Source organism: Schistocerca gregaria, chromosome 6 (assembly GCF_023897955.1).
Source record: "Schistocerca gregaria isolate iqSchGreg1 chromosome 6, iqSchGreg1.2, whole genome shotgun sequence".
NCBI lineage: Eukaryota > Metazoa > Arthropoda > Insecta > Orthoptera > Acrididae > Schistocerca > Schistocerca gregaria.
In genome coordinates this window covers 43,641,494-43,657,413 of record NC_064925.1, presented here as the reverse complement: position 1 = coordinate 43,657,413, position 15,920 = coordinate 43,641,494, and the positions used below count along the sequence as shown (strand labels likewise).

Sequence of the window (15,920 nt, the reverse complement as noted above, 5' to 3'; positions counted from 1 at the left end):
AACGGAAACCCATATTTTTTAGCACAATTTTTAGTGATGTTTTACCACTCCTGAAGAGTTCACTTTCTTTTAAAGAGATTAATAACTTAGCTACAGTCGGATACTCTTTTCTGCTGTAGTAAGCATAAACATGCCTACGAACTGCATCAGTCTGGAAAGAATCTAGATCTGTGATAGGACTACGCCGCTTTTTCTTCTTTCCCGGTGTTGATAAAAATGTATTATTTGATCCAGACAGCTCGGAATCATTACGGCTCACTTCAGTATCTTCCAAGTTTTGTAGTAATACTCCCTTACTTACTACCGTTCTTGCACTAATACCAAGAGTTTTCGACGTACGTTCCACCACTTTGTCGGCAGGAATTGATGGCTGTCCATGAATGCTTACGTAGTTTTTCTCCTGCTCGTAAAACTCACGAGTTTTGCGTAGCAACTCCAGTGCCTGGCTGTTTAGCGGCACCCGTCGACGCAAAGGATTGTCACTAGGTGAACGAAGTCTTTTCGGTGGCATTTTCCAAGTAAATAAACTCACAACGTAACAAAAGTCACAACGATATAGCACACAGTACAACGAAAACACGCGGTAAACAACACGCAACTCACGTTGTATACACATTTACTAAACAAAGCCGGCAACGCGGGAACTTTGACGTCACAGCACGTGAGTAACAGCAGTGCTCACTGCACTGTGATTGGCTGGCGCCCCACGCTGAACGCCTAGCGCCTATCGTTCTTCACTTGTGACTCTGTTACGCTGCCAACTTCATACGCAAACGTCAAGTGCAATGTTTCAGTGGCCCGGGTATAGTGCTCAGAGCCATTTGATATCTTGCAGACTTCACACCTGAAAATGGTGTATTCAATATGCCCTGTATTCTCAAATACACTGTAAGATGAAAAAAATGACGCACCGTGGTGGAGTAATACGAATTGGTCACAAATTGATAGTCATACAGATATCGATGGAAAATGCAAAACTGTAATATTTGGCGGCTGATAGATGAATAAAGGACATAGACTCTTTGCGAATTTCATTCTGTGTACTAACTTGGACAGTAATTGTATCTCTTAGACAGGCGCGTGAAGAATATTCTCAAAAGTCGTCATTTAAGAGAGTACGAGCAGTTGGGCTCAAAGAAGCCCGTTGGAGTAATCGGCGAATCGCACCACATTTGAATAGGAGCAATGCCACTATTCGACGCTGTTGGCAGGAATGGGTGAAACATGTCCAAACACAGCGTCAAGAAGGAAGCAGTCGTGGTAGAGAGATCCGGCCCTCAGCTGGAGAGATCCGGCGTGCAGCCGGTGCTCCAGTGACAGCAGGGACCACTAACAGGCGGCTCACAGGAACAGCGCTGAGCTCACGGCGCCCCTTACGCCGACTGCCATTGACCTCTCTACACGAACAAGCACGCTTGCCGTGGCGTCGGGCGCTGTCAGCCTAGAAGCTCATTGACTGGAGCAGAATTGTCTTTAGTAATGAGTCCCGCTTCGAATTGAGCCCCTATGATCATGTATGACGTGTCTAGAAATGCGCCGCTCAGCGGCGGAGACGACTGTCGTCCGCCTTTGGACCGACGGCCAGGAGTAGGGTGCCATTTATTTCCATAGCAGGACCCCCTTTGGTTGTCAACCGCGGTATCCTTGCAGTACAGCGGTACATCGACGCTATTCGACGGCCCGTTTTGTTGTCCTTCATGGCAAGCCATTATGGGCTCATATTTCAGCAAGATAACGGCCGCCTGCACACGAAGAGAGTATCTACTGCCTGTCTCCTTGCTTGCCAAACCCTACCTTGAGCGGAAAGATTTCCGGATCTCTCCCCATTTGAGAAAGTTCTGAGACTATGGGCGTGATCCAACCAGCTCGGAATTTTGACGATCTAGAGCCAACTGGACAGAATTTGGCAAGAAATCCATCAAGAGGGCGTCCAACCTCTCTTCGAGTTCGAGTCGCGGTCCGGCACACAGTTTTAATCTGCCAGGAATTTTCATATCATTGCCCACTCCGCTGCAGAGTGAAAATCTCATTCTGGATCTCTTAATTAATGCACAACCGAATAACTGATGGCATAAGGGCCAGAGGTGGGCCGACGTTTTACTCATTTGCTCAGTTTGCAATATCAGAAAAACTGTGTGATTTATTCAAGAGAGAGAGCTTCACAATCATTTGTTTGTGTACATCACATCTACCTATTTCCGTGCAATTCTGGTAATTCCTTCGTGTTCCGTCATTTTTCTCAGAGTGTATGTTACGTAACAAATTTCGCAATAATACGCCATTGATGTACACCACTTTAAGTCCACTAGCTCACTCCAGTAGTAGCAACAGTAGTCGTGTGTTGTAATTTAAATAAGAAAATTGCCAGTTCAGCAGAAACCGGTAATAATAGTGTAGTAAAAACGTGATGTAGATAGTTTTGTTCATAAAATGGAATGATCGTATGGATGTATTGGTCGAAAGACCACATCTGGGCAGTTAGGCCTCCTAGTGCAAGTTTTTCTGTTTGATGCTACTTCGGCAAATTGCATGTCGATGATGAGATGAAAATGACGAACAGAAACAACTAGTCCACAAGGGCAGAAAATTTCTGACCCGGTCGGACATCGAACCCGGGACCCGAGGACCTAGCGGCAGCAACGATTAACATTAGACCACAGCATTCTGTGACAGGACATAATAATGATTTTGTTTTATTACTTTATGGTGCGCAGACTGTCTTTCTGTTTCATTCCAGTACTTCGGTGTAACGACTCAGAGGTGCAGCTGCCTCTATTCCCTGTACCCCGCCCCTTGTCGGACTCCGATGTATGTGTGTGCTTGCAGGTACACAAAGACGGTTGTGGTATCTAGTCTGATCGCCCAGAAGTACAATCCAGAGCTGGAGTGGGTTCCAGTCACGCCCGACTCGCGCATTGCGGAGCTCAGCGACCAGCTGCGACACTTAAAGCAGGTAATGTAAGGCATTGCGCACCGCAATAGGTAATGTGCAGATTACGCCACAGAAAACTCTAAAAGAAGAAACAGACCTGACAGCCTCAATAAAATTCTTCTGAGTTTGAGACTGCACTGCCAACTACAAAATTCAAACGCTTCGGCGACTATTGCAAGACGCCTTCCTCAGGTTGTATTGCTAACTGCGACGTATACGTGCAGCAGACTTCACACCATCCACAGTACGATTGACATCAAAATGGTATTTCATTACAGTTGCTGAAGTTGTGGACATTGGAGGACGTGAAATTCTATTTCCTTTCCTTTTTTGCACATTAAAATGCCTTGCAACAAAACATATCCATAAATGGTGTACGGGCTTTTTTTCTGTAAAACTGAAGCATGATGACTTAGTATGAAATCTACGAGTTGGTGAAAGGTATAACGCGGAAACGCGGTATCAAATATACACTGAAGCGCCAAAGAAGCTGCTACAGGCATGCGGATCGAATACAGAGATATGTAAACAGGCAGAATACTGCGCTGTGGTCGGCAACGCCTGTATAAGACAAGTGTCTGGCGCAGTTGTTAGATCGGTTACTGATGCAATAGTGGCAGGTTATCAAGATTTAACTGAGTTTGAACGTGGTGTCATAGTCGGTGCCCGATCTATGGGAGACAGCATCTCTGAGGCAGCGTTGAAGTGGGGAATTTCAACTCCGACAATTTAAAGGGTTTACCGTGAATATCAGGAATCCGGTAAAATATCAGATCTCCGACATTGCTGCAGCCGGAAAAAAATCCTGCAAGAACGGGACCAACGACGACTGAACAGAATCATACAACGTAACAGAAATGCAACACTTCCACAAATTGCTGCACATTTAAGTGCTGGGTCATCAACAGTTATCAGAGAGCGTACCATACAACGAAACATTTTCGATATGGGCTTTCCGAACCGAAGGCACAGTCGTGTCCCTTCGTGACTGCACGATCTGAATGATCCCTGGACGTCGGCCCTGGTTGTACTGTGCAACTTCCCTTTTATGGGTGCTATGAATGTTTGCCCTGACCCTACGACAGCTATCCTTGATTATTTAAGGACTAATATCATTGGGCAATAAATCATGTATGGACCAGATATTTGATAAAAGGGGAATTAATGGGGTAGGCAAACATGAGAGAAACATAGGTAACTCTGTGCGCCTCATGTGTGGCGGTATTAAAGGCTATATTCAGCCATGGTAAGGGAAGATTCCATTTAGTTTGAGCCCGAGAATGGAAAACAATCAGAGAAGACTTCAGTTTACGAGTAAGACGCCTCAAGAATGAATGATGGGTAAGAAAGTGTCGTGGTGATGTGTTTAACCCGTGATCGGAAACAGAAGTTCCGAAACTCCCTTGCGCATCGTCGCTATCCTTCAGAAGACCGAAGCAAGAGGAAATCTTAGTCAAAGCCTAATACTTTGCCTTGCAGTAATACCGCTATTCGGAAGCAACCAGCTGAACTGAATAAACCCATCAGCCACCACAGATATACAGGATGAAAAGTATTTACACCAACAAACTCTCGAAGGTTGTAGGGGACATCAAAACAAATATTTTTCCCTAATGTCATTTTTTCCTATGAGGAATATTTAAACCGGCAGAGGCGGCAAATTAACTAAACCAACAAACTTTTTTTTTTTTTGTAATCCAGAGACAACACATTAACACAACTCAATTTCAGTTACAGTAGATTTTCAAAAATGCCTCCATTGATACGTAAACAAAGTTTACACCGTCGGATCATGTTCTGTCTGACACGGGCAAAAACCCCAGGAGTATCCTGAATTGTTCCTACTGGTGCTACTATCCGGGCATCCAAGTCCTCTTCTGATGCAACACGAGTTGCGTAAACAAGGTTGCACATCTCTCCCCACACAAAAAAGTCCAGAGGGGACATACCTGGGGATCGAGCAGGCCATGGTACAGGACCACCTTTGCCAATCCACGTTCCTGGGAACCGTCGGTCCAGGAATCGACGCACACGACGTCTGAAGTGTCCGTCATGTTGGAACAACTTGCGTTGTATTGTAGGGAGCGGAACGTCTTCCAGCAATTCTGGCAATGCTCTGGAGAGAAAATTGTAATAGTGCCTTCCATTTAATGGCCTAGGTAGCAGATATGGCCAATTAAACGGTCCCCAACAACACCGACCCATACATTTACGAATAACCGCACATGATGAGCGCTAGTAACTGTGGCATGCGGGTTATCCTCACTCCATACATGAGAATTGTGCATCTTGAAGACTCCATCGCGCCCGAGCGTTTCTTCATCGGTAAACAACACAGAGGATGGAAATGTAGGATGCATTTCACACTGTTCCAGGTGCCACTGCGAAAACTGTGCTCTGGGTGGATAATCAACTGGTTCCAGGTTGTGGGTACGCTGTAAGTGAAATGGACGTAACAATTGCTCTCGAAGGAGTGTTCTTAAATTCGTCTGATTCGCCCCCATGTTACGTGCAATTGCACTCTTGCTGATTGAAGGATCCCTCTCCACGTGCTGGAAGACGGCTTCCTCAAATTGTTGCGTTCTTACCGTGCAACGGCGTCCCTGTCCAGGTAATCTGCTAAATGCTGCTGTGTACCAACGTCTGCGTGAGACCGGGTAAAAGGTCGTATGATGCGGGATACAGCGATTAGGATACTGTTGTTGATAAACCCGCTGTGCAGCCCGTCCGTTGTGGTGCGCTACGTAGAACGCACCAACCGCATCAGTGTACTCATTCCACGGTCTACCGCTCCATTAGTAAACAAAGACAGTGCACTGCTAACTGGTGGACAACAGTTGCTTACAACTGAAGAGCGTAATACGCCCTCTAACAACTGAAGATTCTAATACGGTGTCTAAAAACTGAAGAGCGTAATACGGCCTCTACCAGTTTAAATAATCCTCATAGGAAAAAATGATATTAGGGAAAAATATTTATTTTGATGTCTCCTACAGCCTCCCAGACTTTTTCGGTTTAAATACTTTTCACCCTGCTGCCCATCTGGGATCTGCGGGACAGACATAATCAATAAAACGACGCTGCTTGGGAACCTCTGAGTGGACTGAAGCAACTCCATATGCCCATCGGAACTCGGCTTAGCCACCTTGCATTCCCGACACTAACCCTTTGTCGAATATCACGATACAGAGTCGGCAAAGTTAGGGACTCACAGATCTTGTGGCTGGTTTTATATACCCCAGATGGCACCCCACAACAGAATTTTGATAATATTTGAAAACATCCGGAACGAAAGCCGCAGGGAGACATTTTAAGATCATAATCCCAGGGACCGCGACGGCAGAGGATGTCCTTCTCTAGTTCATACTCAGGTACTTGATGACCCACTCTCAATTGCTCCCTACTTGGGATCCTGTTCTTGTTGCTCAGAGTCAGCAAACAATACTGGAATCGTGGAAAGCACTGAATTAAGAAGACCTACCACCTCCTACACTTCGCACATTCTGCACAAGGTATCCACTACAACGTTATCGCACCTCCTAAAGTGGCACACGTTGAAATGGAAGCCAACCTCGCATTACGCCCAGTTTTATGCAGACGAGCCAGAACCCAACTAAGGGCCTTGTGAATTCCCGGTGCTGGCTGGTTCTAGTGCCGTGTGGTTCTAGGCGTTTCAATCTGGAACCGCGCAACCGCTACGGTCGCAGGTTCGAATCCTGCCTCGGGCATTGATGTGTGTGATGTCTTTAGGTTAGTTAGGTTTAAGTAGCTCTAAGTTCTAGGGGACTGAAGACCTCAGATGTTAAGTTCCATAGTGCTCAGAGCCATCTGAACCTTTTTTTTTTTTTCTTTTTTTGAATTCCCGGTGTTCAAGGTAGTACGCGAAGAGGACAGTCAGAGCTTCCAACTGATAAGCAGAGTATTTCTTCTCAGCTGGAGACGGGCACATACAGATACAGGCTTGGAGCTCTGCTCTCCACGTTGCTCCTGATGGAACACGGCGTCAAACCCTGAGTTAGAAGCGTCGGTCTGGACCACGAAGGGTTGACTGAAGTCAGGAACCGCGAGACCATGGTAATTACTCAAAACGATCTTGAGAAAATCAAACACAGCCTGCTCTCCCTTCTTTCGCGACAGATTTAACAAAGAAAACTTCAGAAGAAATTTTCGGAAGAAGTCAGACATTTCAATGACACAGGCTACCGCTTTCTTAGTCTTAAGAGGGCAGAAACTAAATGCTCTGGTCCTAGACTGAACAATCCTGACCCCCTCAGCCGGGACTAAATGCCCGAGAAAAGATACCTCACTACGAGCTAAGGTAACATTAGACGGTTTAACAGGGCCACTTGCCTCAGACGCTCCAAATCACGTCGCAAGTGCTCCAAATGCTCGGAGAAGGTGGCACTGTAAATGACAGCATCCTCCTTGAAGTTATACACACGCTTGAACTTCAGATCTCCGATCATAGAATCGAGTAACCTTAGAAAGAACTGCCGCTCGGTAGAAAGGCCGAAGGGCACTTGCTTAAATTCATGTCAGTTCCAGCTAGTGCAAAAGGCAGTGGCCGACTTGAATTATTCGGCAAAGGGGAGCTGGTAATGTGCTTGGTTAAAATCGAAAACGGAAAAATAGTGGTCCATGGAAAACCATGGGAAACAACCATCTAGACCTGAGAGTGGGACAGACGCCAAGATTAGTTTACTATTAATGATGCGATAGTCCAAAATGGGTCAGCCCCCCCCCCCCCCCGAATTATTATTAGGCACCAAAAATTGTCGATGATGCATACCGCGAGGTGGACGGCCTTATAACCCCCTCAAAAAGCATTTTATATACCAACTCAGAAATACCTGCATCCTACACTATGTGATCATAATTATCCGAACACCCCCAAAAACATACGTTTTACATATTAGGTACATTGTACTGCCACCTACTGCCCGGTACTTCATATCAGCGACCTCAGTAGTCATTAGACATTGTGAGAGAGCCGAATAGAGCTCTCCGCGGAACTCAGGGATTTCGAACGTGGTCAGGTGATTGGGTGTCACTTGTGTCATACGTTTGTACGCGACATTTACACACTCCTCAACATTCCTAGGTCCACTTTTTCCGATGTGATAGTGAAGTGGAAACGTGAAGGGACACACACGGCACCAAAGCTTACAGGCCGACTTCGTCTGTTGACTGACAGAGACCACCGACAATTGAAGAGGGTCGTAATGTGTAATTGGCAGACATCTGCCAAGCTAATCACGCAGGAATTTTGAACTGCATTAGGATCCACTGCAAGTACTACGTATAACAGTTAGGCGGGAGGTAAAACTAGGAGATCATGGTCGAGCGGCTGCTCGTAAGCCACACATCATTCCGGTATATGCCGCTTGCTGTAAAGAGCGTAAACACTAAGCGTTTAAACAGGGGAAAAACGTTGTGTCGAGTGACGAATCGCGGTACACAATCTGGCGATTCGATGGTAGGGTGTGGGTATGGCGGATGCACGGTGAACATCATCTGCCAGCGTTTGTAGTGCCAACAGTAAAATTCGGAGGCGGTGGTGTTATGGTGTGGTCGTGTTCTTATGGAGAGGGCTTGCCCCCTTGTTGTTTTGCGTGGCACTACCACAGCACAGGCCTACACTGATGTTTTAAACACCTTCTTGCTTCCCATTGTTGAAGAGCAATTCGGGAATGGCGATTGCATCTTTCAACACGGTAAAGCACCTTTTCATAATGCACGGCCTGTGGCGGAGTGGTTACACGACAGTAACATCCCTGTAATGGACTGGCCTGACCTGAATCCTATAGAACACCTTTGGGATGTTTCGGAACTCCGACTTCATGCCATGCCTCACCGACCGACAACGATACCTCTTCTCAGTGCAACACTCCGTGAAGAATGGGCTACCATTCCCCAAGAAATCTTCCAGCACCTGATTGAAAGTATGCCTGCGAGAGTATCAGTAAGGCTAAGGGTGGGCCAACACAATACTGAATTCCAGCATTACCGATGGAGGGCGCCACGAACTTGTAAGTCATTTTCGGCCAGGTGTCCGGATACTTTTGATCACATAGTGTAAGGTGGAGACAGTTGTGAAGGTGACTGCCTGACTGGAAGACGGTCGGAATGCAAAACCCCATATTCAGTACGACGTCACGCCCGGTTCATCCTACGGTCGCAGGTTCGAATCCTGCCTCGGGCATGGATGTGTGTGATGTCCTTAGGTTAGTTAGGTTTAAGTAGGACTGATGACCTGAGATGTTAAGTCCCATAGTGCTCAGAGCCATTTGAACCATTTTGAACCCGGTTCATCTGTCAATACTTCCGAGATCCATCAACATTTGAATGAGAACCTGTCTGATCACGAGGTAAGTGTGCAACTTCGAACGCTGCGGCAGTAACGCTGGTATTACAAAGACCTGCCCTCCTAGAATGGAGTCAAGTGAAATTTCACCTCAAGATGAAATCCAAAATAAAATTTCCCATGGGCATAATCGAAAACCAATCTCACTTTGTTTACGAAATCATACCTGAAGTGGTCGGTGCTTAAACCCTCCGCCACCGACACCTTTATGGACCAAGAAAATTCACGGAAGTGACAAGAAATGCACATGGATCCTACCAAAGGAACAGCTTGACCATTAACAGTTCTACAAGTTCTAGCTAAAGGCTTTACATTGAGGAAAATAGGAATGATCCATTATCGGGAGTACCACCGACTCATTAAGGGAAGACTGCTGCCGGAATCCAGTAGCGCACAGGGCAGCTCATGACTGATGTACGCGCACACAAACGGGAGAGGATTGTAGGACACCGTTTTTATGACTTCAGCTGGCGAAACGCCTTCTCCTTTGACCTCACACTGACGAGCAAACGTTCTCCCAAGGTAGATGTTGCCGCTGTGGTTGGCGAGAGCAATCTTGCTAGCGGAAACGGCACCCGAGGTGTGATTGGCCTAAGACTGAGATAAAGCCTCCTCACAGCCTCTCCTTTGATCAGCTTGTTTAACCCCTTCGCAAGAGTGATTAAACTATCCAAGTCACGATAGGTAGTCAGTCTCTCCACAAACAAGACCTTGGAACGGTATTCTGGTTTAGTCCCTTGCTAAATGACGGCAGCGATATCATGCTCAGCTAGCTACATATCACAGGCCAAGTTAATTTGTTCTCATAAGGTAACGGTAAACCACGGAAATTTAACCAATTCCTGTTGCGTATGGACAGCAAGGTATTCTATCCCTTGCAACACATTCAAGAGTGGATTAGGTAATTTAGCAAAACTGGACTGCGGGTTCTCTATATCAGTTCTTCTGGGTTCCGGAGAAATTTTTTATTTTCGGTAACCACCAGATTTTCCAATTCACCAAGCCGCTGATCACTCTTCCACTCTTAGCCATTCAGAATATCATGCAAATTTAGGCCCTATCCCTATTAGGTAGTTGGTCAACCTTAGCTATGAACTGCGAATGGGTGATTACCGAAGCGAGGTGTTCAACTCTAAGCAACCTGTGCATAATTTGCGCCTGCATGCAGTGGAACTGAACGCCTAATGGGGCACTAAATCGAAAACTATAATGTCTGCTCTATCTCTAACAGGAAAGTGACGCGGTGCTGCATTGCCACGCTCCCCTGACAAACACGCTGTGTCATCAGCTGCACCGAAGTCCCTACAGCTGAGCGAAGACGCGCCGGGTGCTCTGCGAGATATCCATCGTCTGCCAATCCTTGGATTTTATTCTCGTATCTCAACTGGTCATTGCGAAGACAGTTCACTCTTACCCTGACTCGATGTTCCATAACAGATGAATACACCTGAATCCCAAAGCGAAAAACCAACAGATTGTGATATGATCAGTATAATTCAGTCCAACTTCCAGAAACAACCACGCTGCGCTGTGCTACCAGAATGGTACACTGGTACACATAGCTGATGCAAGGTTGCCTGATGGTGAAAGGACTGGGCAAATTAAGGATTCGTGTCACTCCTCGGGGAAAATAGTGTTACCAATTAGGTCAACAGGACCTTGACACACTGACACAAAACTATCGAATTGGTAAAAAAAATTGAAGATTAATTACTGATAATCGATCAACAGTGTCATCAAATACTTCAGAGAGATGAAATAACAACAACAAAAAATGTTGCGTTAATTCAAATACTTGCTCTCAACTCTCCAAAAGTCATACATAGGAATATGAAGTGAGAAAGTTTAAATTGACAACAAATGTTATTATCCAAAGATGTACAAATTTTATGCGGCAAAGGTTAGAGCAAATTTCAATAAGAGAAGCATGATAATATTTCACTAATGGAAGTTACGTAACAATTTCTTCAAAGGTTCTAAGGAAGTTTTCAAAGCGGGCAGGCCACAAACATGTTTAGAATGCGTGTAATTAAAATACATAAAATAATTCAGGTTTCCCTAAAAAGAAGTTCATTAAAACGAAAACAAAGCTGTTCTATATGAAACCACCACACTCGGGCATTGTGGTCCAGCCAGACGGACCAAAGTTACAAAGGGCAGGCCCGATATGCTGCTCACCACACTCTTTTTTTTCCAGCCAGCCAGTGGGAAGACGCCCCAAGGCACAGAAATACAATGATATCCTGATGAACAGAGAAGTAGTTTTTTAATGAAAGCCACGCAGAGTGGCGCGCGGTTTGAGGCGCCATGTCACAGATTTCGCGGCCCCTTCGGTCGGAGGTTCTGTCCTCCCTCGGGCCTTTGTGTGAGTGTTGTTATTAGTACAAGTTAGTTTAAGTTCGTTTCAGTAGTATGTAAGACTAAGGCCTATGACCTCAGCAGATTGGTCCCTTAGGACTTCACACGTTTGAATATTTTAAGTAAAAACTGATTACACACTGGCAGCGTAGGCAAAATAGTTGTGAAAAGTCGACAAAAGGTAAGGTAACTGGCAACGCGCTCCTCAGATCGCCTGACTAGACGCAGCAACAAGAAACGACAACAACAACTACTACTACTACTACAAGAGGTTGAACCTAGTCTCATATAGAAGCAGCAGAACTCAAACACGCGCAGGAAGCAAACCAGTCACAATTATCACACTCACAGCGGGAAACAAAATCAGTTTTTACGTATGCTGCGTGGTCCCGGCACCGAAGCAACGGACTAGAAGTAGCCCACCCAGCATACAATGTGGAAAAACTTGGAGACGCCCGAACATGTGTGGATCACAACGATGCATCGCTCGTCTCCAGAACTGGTCGGCCAAAGGAATATTGTGTACACTCCCGTTTCCGGTGCACTTCCCTGAGTCCGGAAGATGCTCAGCCAGACTAACTTGGAACTCACAGGGCGGGGCGGCAGAACACACAGCCACGTTGCCTCGCCGACCCGTGCTGTGTTCCTGACCCCCGCTTCCGAAATCCGCCTCGACGGCATTCGCGGCAAACGCTCCGCCACCCCTTCACACCAAAGAGTTTGTTTCAGGAGGCTTGGCGTGAGTTAACTATCGCGCAATTGTTCACTCTTCTTTTACACTCCTAACTCTGCCAAGGACATAGACGCATTTTTGTGCTATGGTAGGAACATTTTTCATTCTGTTAATACTGTTTCTTGTAGTTCCAAGAACTTAATCACGAATATGTGATTACATGTTTTCCCAGATATGTTTATCCGTTGTCATGACATTAAAACTTACAAATTTAATTTTTGAAATACTGTGAAATGTCTTGGGAGTCAACTGAAAATGGCTTTTTAGTAATGTTGTACAACAAGAAATATGTTTGTGCAGGCACACTGAGGGCATGCATAGTTTAAACGATCTTATGTGCTCAGTTTTATGAAGTGGCGTCAAATCAAGTATCATACAGAGAAAATAAAACTTCTGGAAGTTAATTGTACACAGAAAATTTGAGTGTTTGAATCTTTCGAACATAATTTTCGATTGACAGCTAACTAAACACTATGACATTCTTACTAGAGGGCTTAATTCCCAGCAAAATTATTCTTAGAGTACGTACCTGAGAAATGTGAAGGTTTGGATCCTGCAGCTTTAATATGCCATAAAGTTGTTCGACAAGCATTCAGATAAAACCGTCATGAAGCACTGAATTAGTTGTGGCCATTTTCCGCACCCATTGCGTATGTAATACACATTTTACAAATTCAAACTCTTTTTTTGTCCATGCAATATAATATTTTCCAGATGAGTTTCCCCTATTAAACTAGATCCAACTTCACTGAATTTTTTTAGTTGCTTGTCGGTTCTGTCAAAATCTGCATTCCTCTCACTGGATCATAGTTTAGAGAACGCTTCTCCACTTCACTTAAGAAAATTCAGGATGTATTCCAGTAGAGTTAATTCTCTCTTCTTGATTCCAAACTTTCTTTTTCGTTAACTAAATTTTGTGGAAGAATTTCAAATTTATAGTGCAAAAACTGAAACAGGCATTATACTCGGTTGCACCGCAGCAGTACCCTAGGAATTCTGCTTTTCACAGAGTAAACCTCCGACGATGGTCACAAAGTTACAGTCCACAGGGCATTGTAGAAAACGGGAGTCGGAAATATGGGGTCCGTGTATTCACACGGACCTCATATTTCCGACTCCCGTTTGCGACTTGCCGATGCCATCAATTACAAATAAAATGGTGACAGAACCTTGTGGTTAGATCTTCAAACAATGAAAATATGTTGCTAGTCGCACAAATCACAATTCATGTCACACAAAGTCGCAGTCGTCTTATGGTTCTGTTGTACACATGAACCCCTTGGCGCACACAGACGGGTAGACAAAAAAATTGCCACAAAACCATTCGCTTTGGTAGACCTGCGATCGGTACTTGTTACAGAATGCAGCGTGAAGGCTGTAGCCTGTACTGTCCACTTGCCCCGTTTCGTGGCTGATGTCTTCCCCCGTACATCAACTGTCCATGGTACAAGGCCAGAACAACTCGCAGTATCTTCAGAAATATAGTGGTAAATTCCAGTTGATGTGACGGTGCACGCATATCCTGCATGTCAACTCTACTTAATACATCTGGTATATCATCTAGTGCCACAAAAGAGTTCATAACCTTGCACATAGTCTACAGGTCGTGGTTCATTTGGGGGTGATCGGCTGAAAGCCTCCACTTCTAACCATTTCTTGACGGATTGCGTGGCGAACTGCCACTGTTCTCCAAAATGCGTATCATAATGTTGTTATGTAGGTAATCATAATGTTCTGACCGGTAAGTGCAGTCGATAACCTCGAAAATAAATATATGTGAGTGATAAATGATGTGAACTGGGAGAGCGGGCAGGGGTCACACGTTACTTTTTCCGTGAGATCCCATGCAACTACGTGCCCAGACTTTGTGGTTGTGGATTTTTGTGATCTCTCCAATTTGCTTACGGTGAATGATGGGGTGGTTACTTTCATGACACAATGGCTATTTCCCGTCATTGGTTAATGGATGAAGCTAAGGAAATTTATTAAATGTATAGTAAAAGCCATACGATAATGAAGATACTGTGCTTGACAATTGCTAAAAAGCGACTGACACTTGCCGAGAAACAATTGCCAGTTGCTACGGAACAACCAACAATTGCTACAGAATATCCCACTAACAGAACTAAAAGGAAATGTAGAGGTCAGGACGTGTTAATTGCAGCGAAGCCTGTATACGAACGCTCTCTGTGCACTCGACGCTTCGTGCAGTACGGCGTTTGATGAAAGTGGTTGTGGTACCGATTAGTGCGACACTGAATTTGGTACAGCAACAGGAACAAATCTGCAAGACATCATGTGAGTGCTTACGATCGTGGACGAGCAGGCGGACGCTTCGAAGCCGGTCCAAGTGCACTGCTGTGGCCACAGTAATGCGTCACAAACAACTCTGTAGGACGAACATCCTCAACTGAGCATTATACCAGAGGTTGACAATACCGCCACAGTTTTAAGGTTCTTTTATTATTATAAATATTCATTTGCTGCCAGTTACTATGATATATATCTTCGATATGCTGGTGTACTATGCGCGTGTTAGGCGGCTATGGTGTTATGCCCATCTTCAGGTGTGTCCACTCGGAGTCACTGAAAATATCGCTAAAGTTGTAAGGTTCTTTTATTTAGGGTACGATCGGTTTCGGGCTCTTATATGCCCATCTTCAGGTGTCGTAACTTGTTTCTATCTCTGGAATAATACGTTTTTTTCAAAAGTGCCACCTCGACATTTAAAAAAGTCAGTGACGGTGGAAACGCTATGCGAAAGTATACCGACCGTTGTGGACGGATGCACTGCAAGAAGGCCGATACGTAGCCCTAGTGACGAAAAGGGACAAACATTTAGGCACATGGCTGCAGACCTTGGAAGCGCTACTAGGACTGATGTCTGTGCCACAACGATTTAGTGCTTCGTTGCGATTAAATCAGGCTGGTTTGTATGCTAGATGCCTGTTAAGTGCATCCGACTTCAATCACGCCATCGTCGAGAAGGAACGATTTGGGAGAGAGAGAGCACGTTAATTGGGGTCATCAACGGTGGTTCAGAGTGATGTTCTCCGACGAAACTGTGGCAAGTGATTGTGGCCACCAGTCAGTGTGGAGAGAGAGGGGGACAGGTTGCACATCGCAGAATGCCTTTGCGACAGGTACCGTTACACAATAGTGGTACTGCCAGGAGATTATTCTGGATCATCTCTATCCATTTAGGGGTGCGATAGGTCCCGACTTTCTGTTTATGGACAATAATGCTAGTCCACGTAGGACCGCAGACATGTCGGACACATGGAAAGTGAAGATATTGATCGTATAGAATGGCCTGGGTACTCCATGGACCTAAATCCTATAGAGGATGTTGAGAAATACCTCTGCCAAGAGCATCCCAGTCGAACACCCCTCCTCGAACTGCTCAAGAACTGAGAACCGCTTTGAGAGAAGAGCGGGACAATATCGCCCAAGGGCTCCTCAACAGTTCGGTAGCCAGCGTGAGTAACAGGTTCAAAATGTGCCTTAATGCCCGAGTAGAGTCCGATATCAAA

General features: G+C 45.3%; 1 protein-coding gene across 1 annotated transcript in view; it reads left to right on the top strand.

Moving 5' to 3' along the window:
* LOC126278711 (division abnormally delayed protein-like) overlaps positions 1–15,920 on the top strand; it is a 58,747-nt gene that overhangs the window by 14,177 nt on the left and 28,650 nt on the right. Inside the window, exon 3 of the mRNA XM_049978985.1 lies at positions 2,827–2,953. Within this exon, the coding sequence (XP_049834942.1) occupies positions 2,827–2,953 (127 nt within the window). The remainder of the gene's footprint in view (positions 1–2,826; positions 2,954–15,920) is intronic.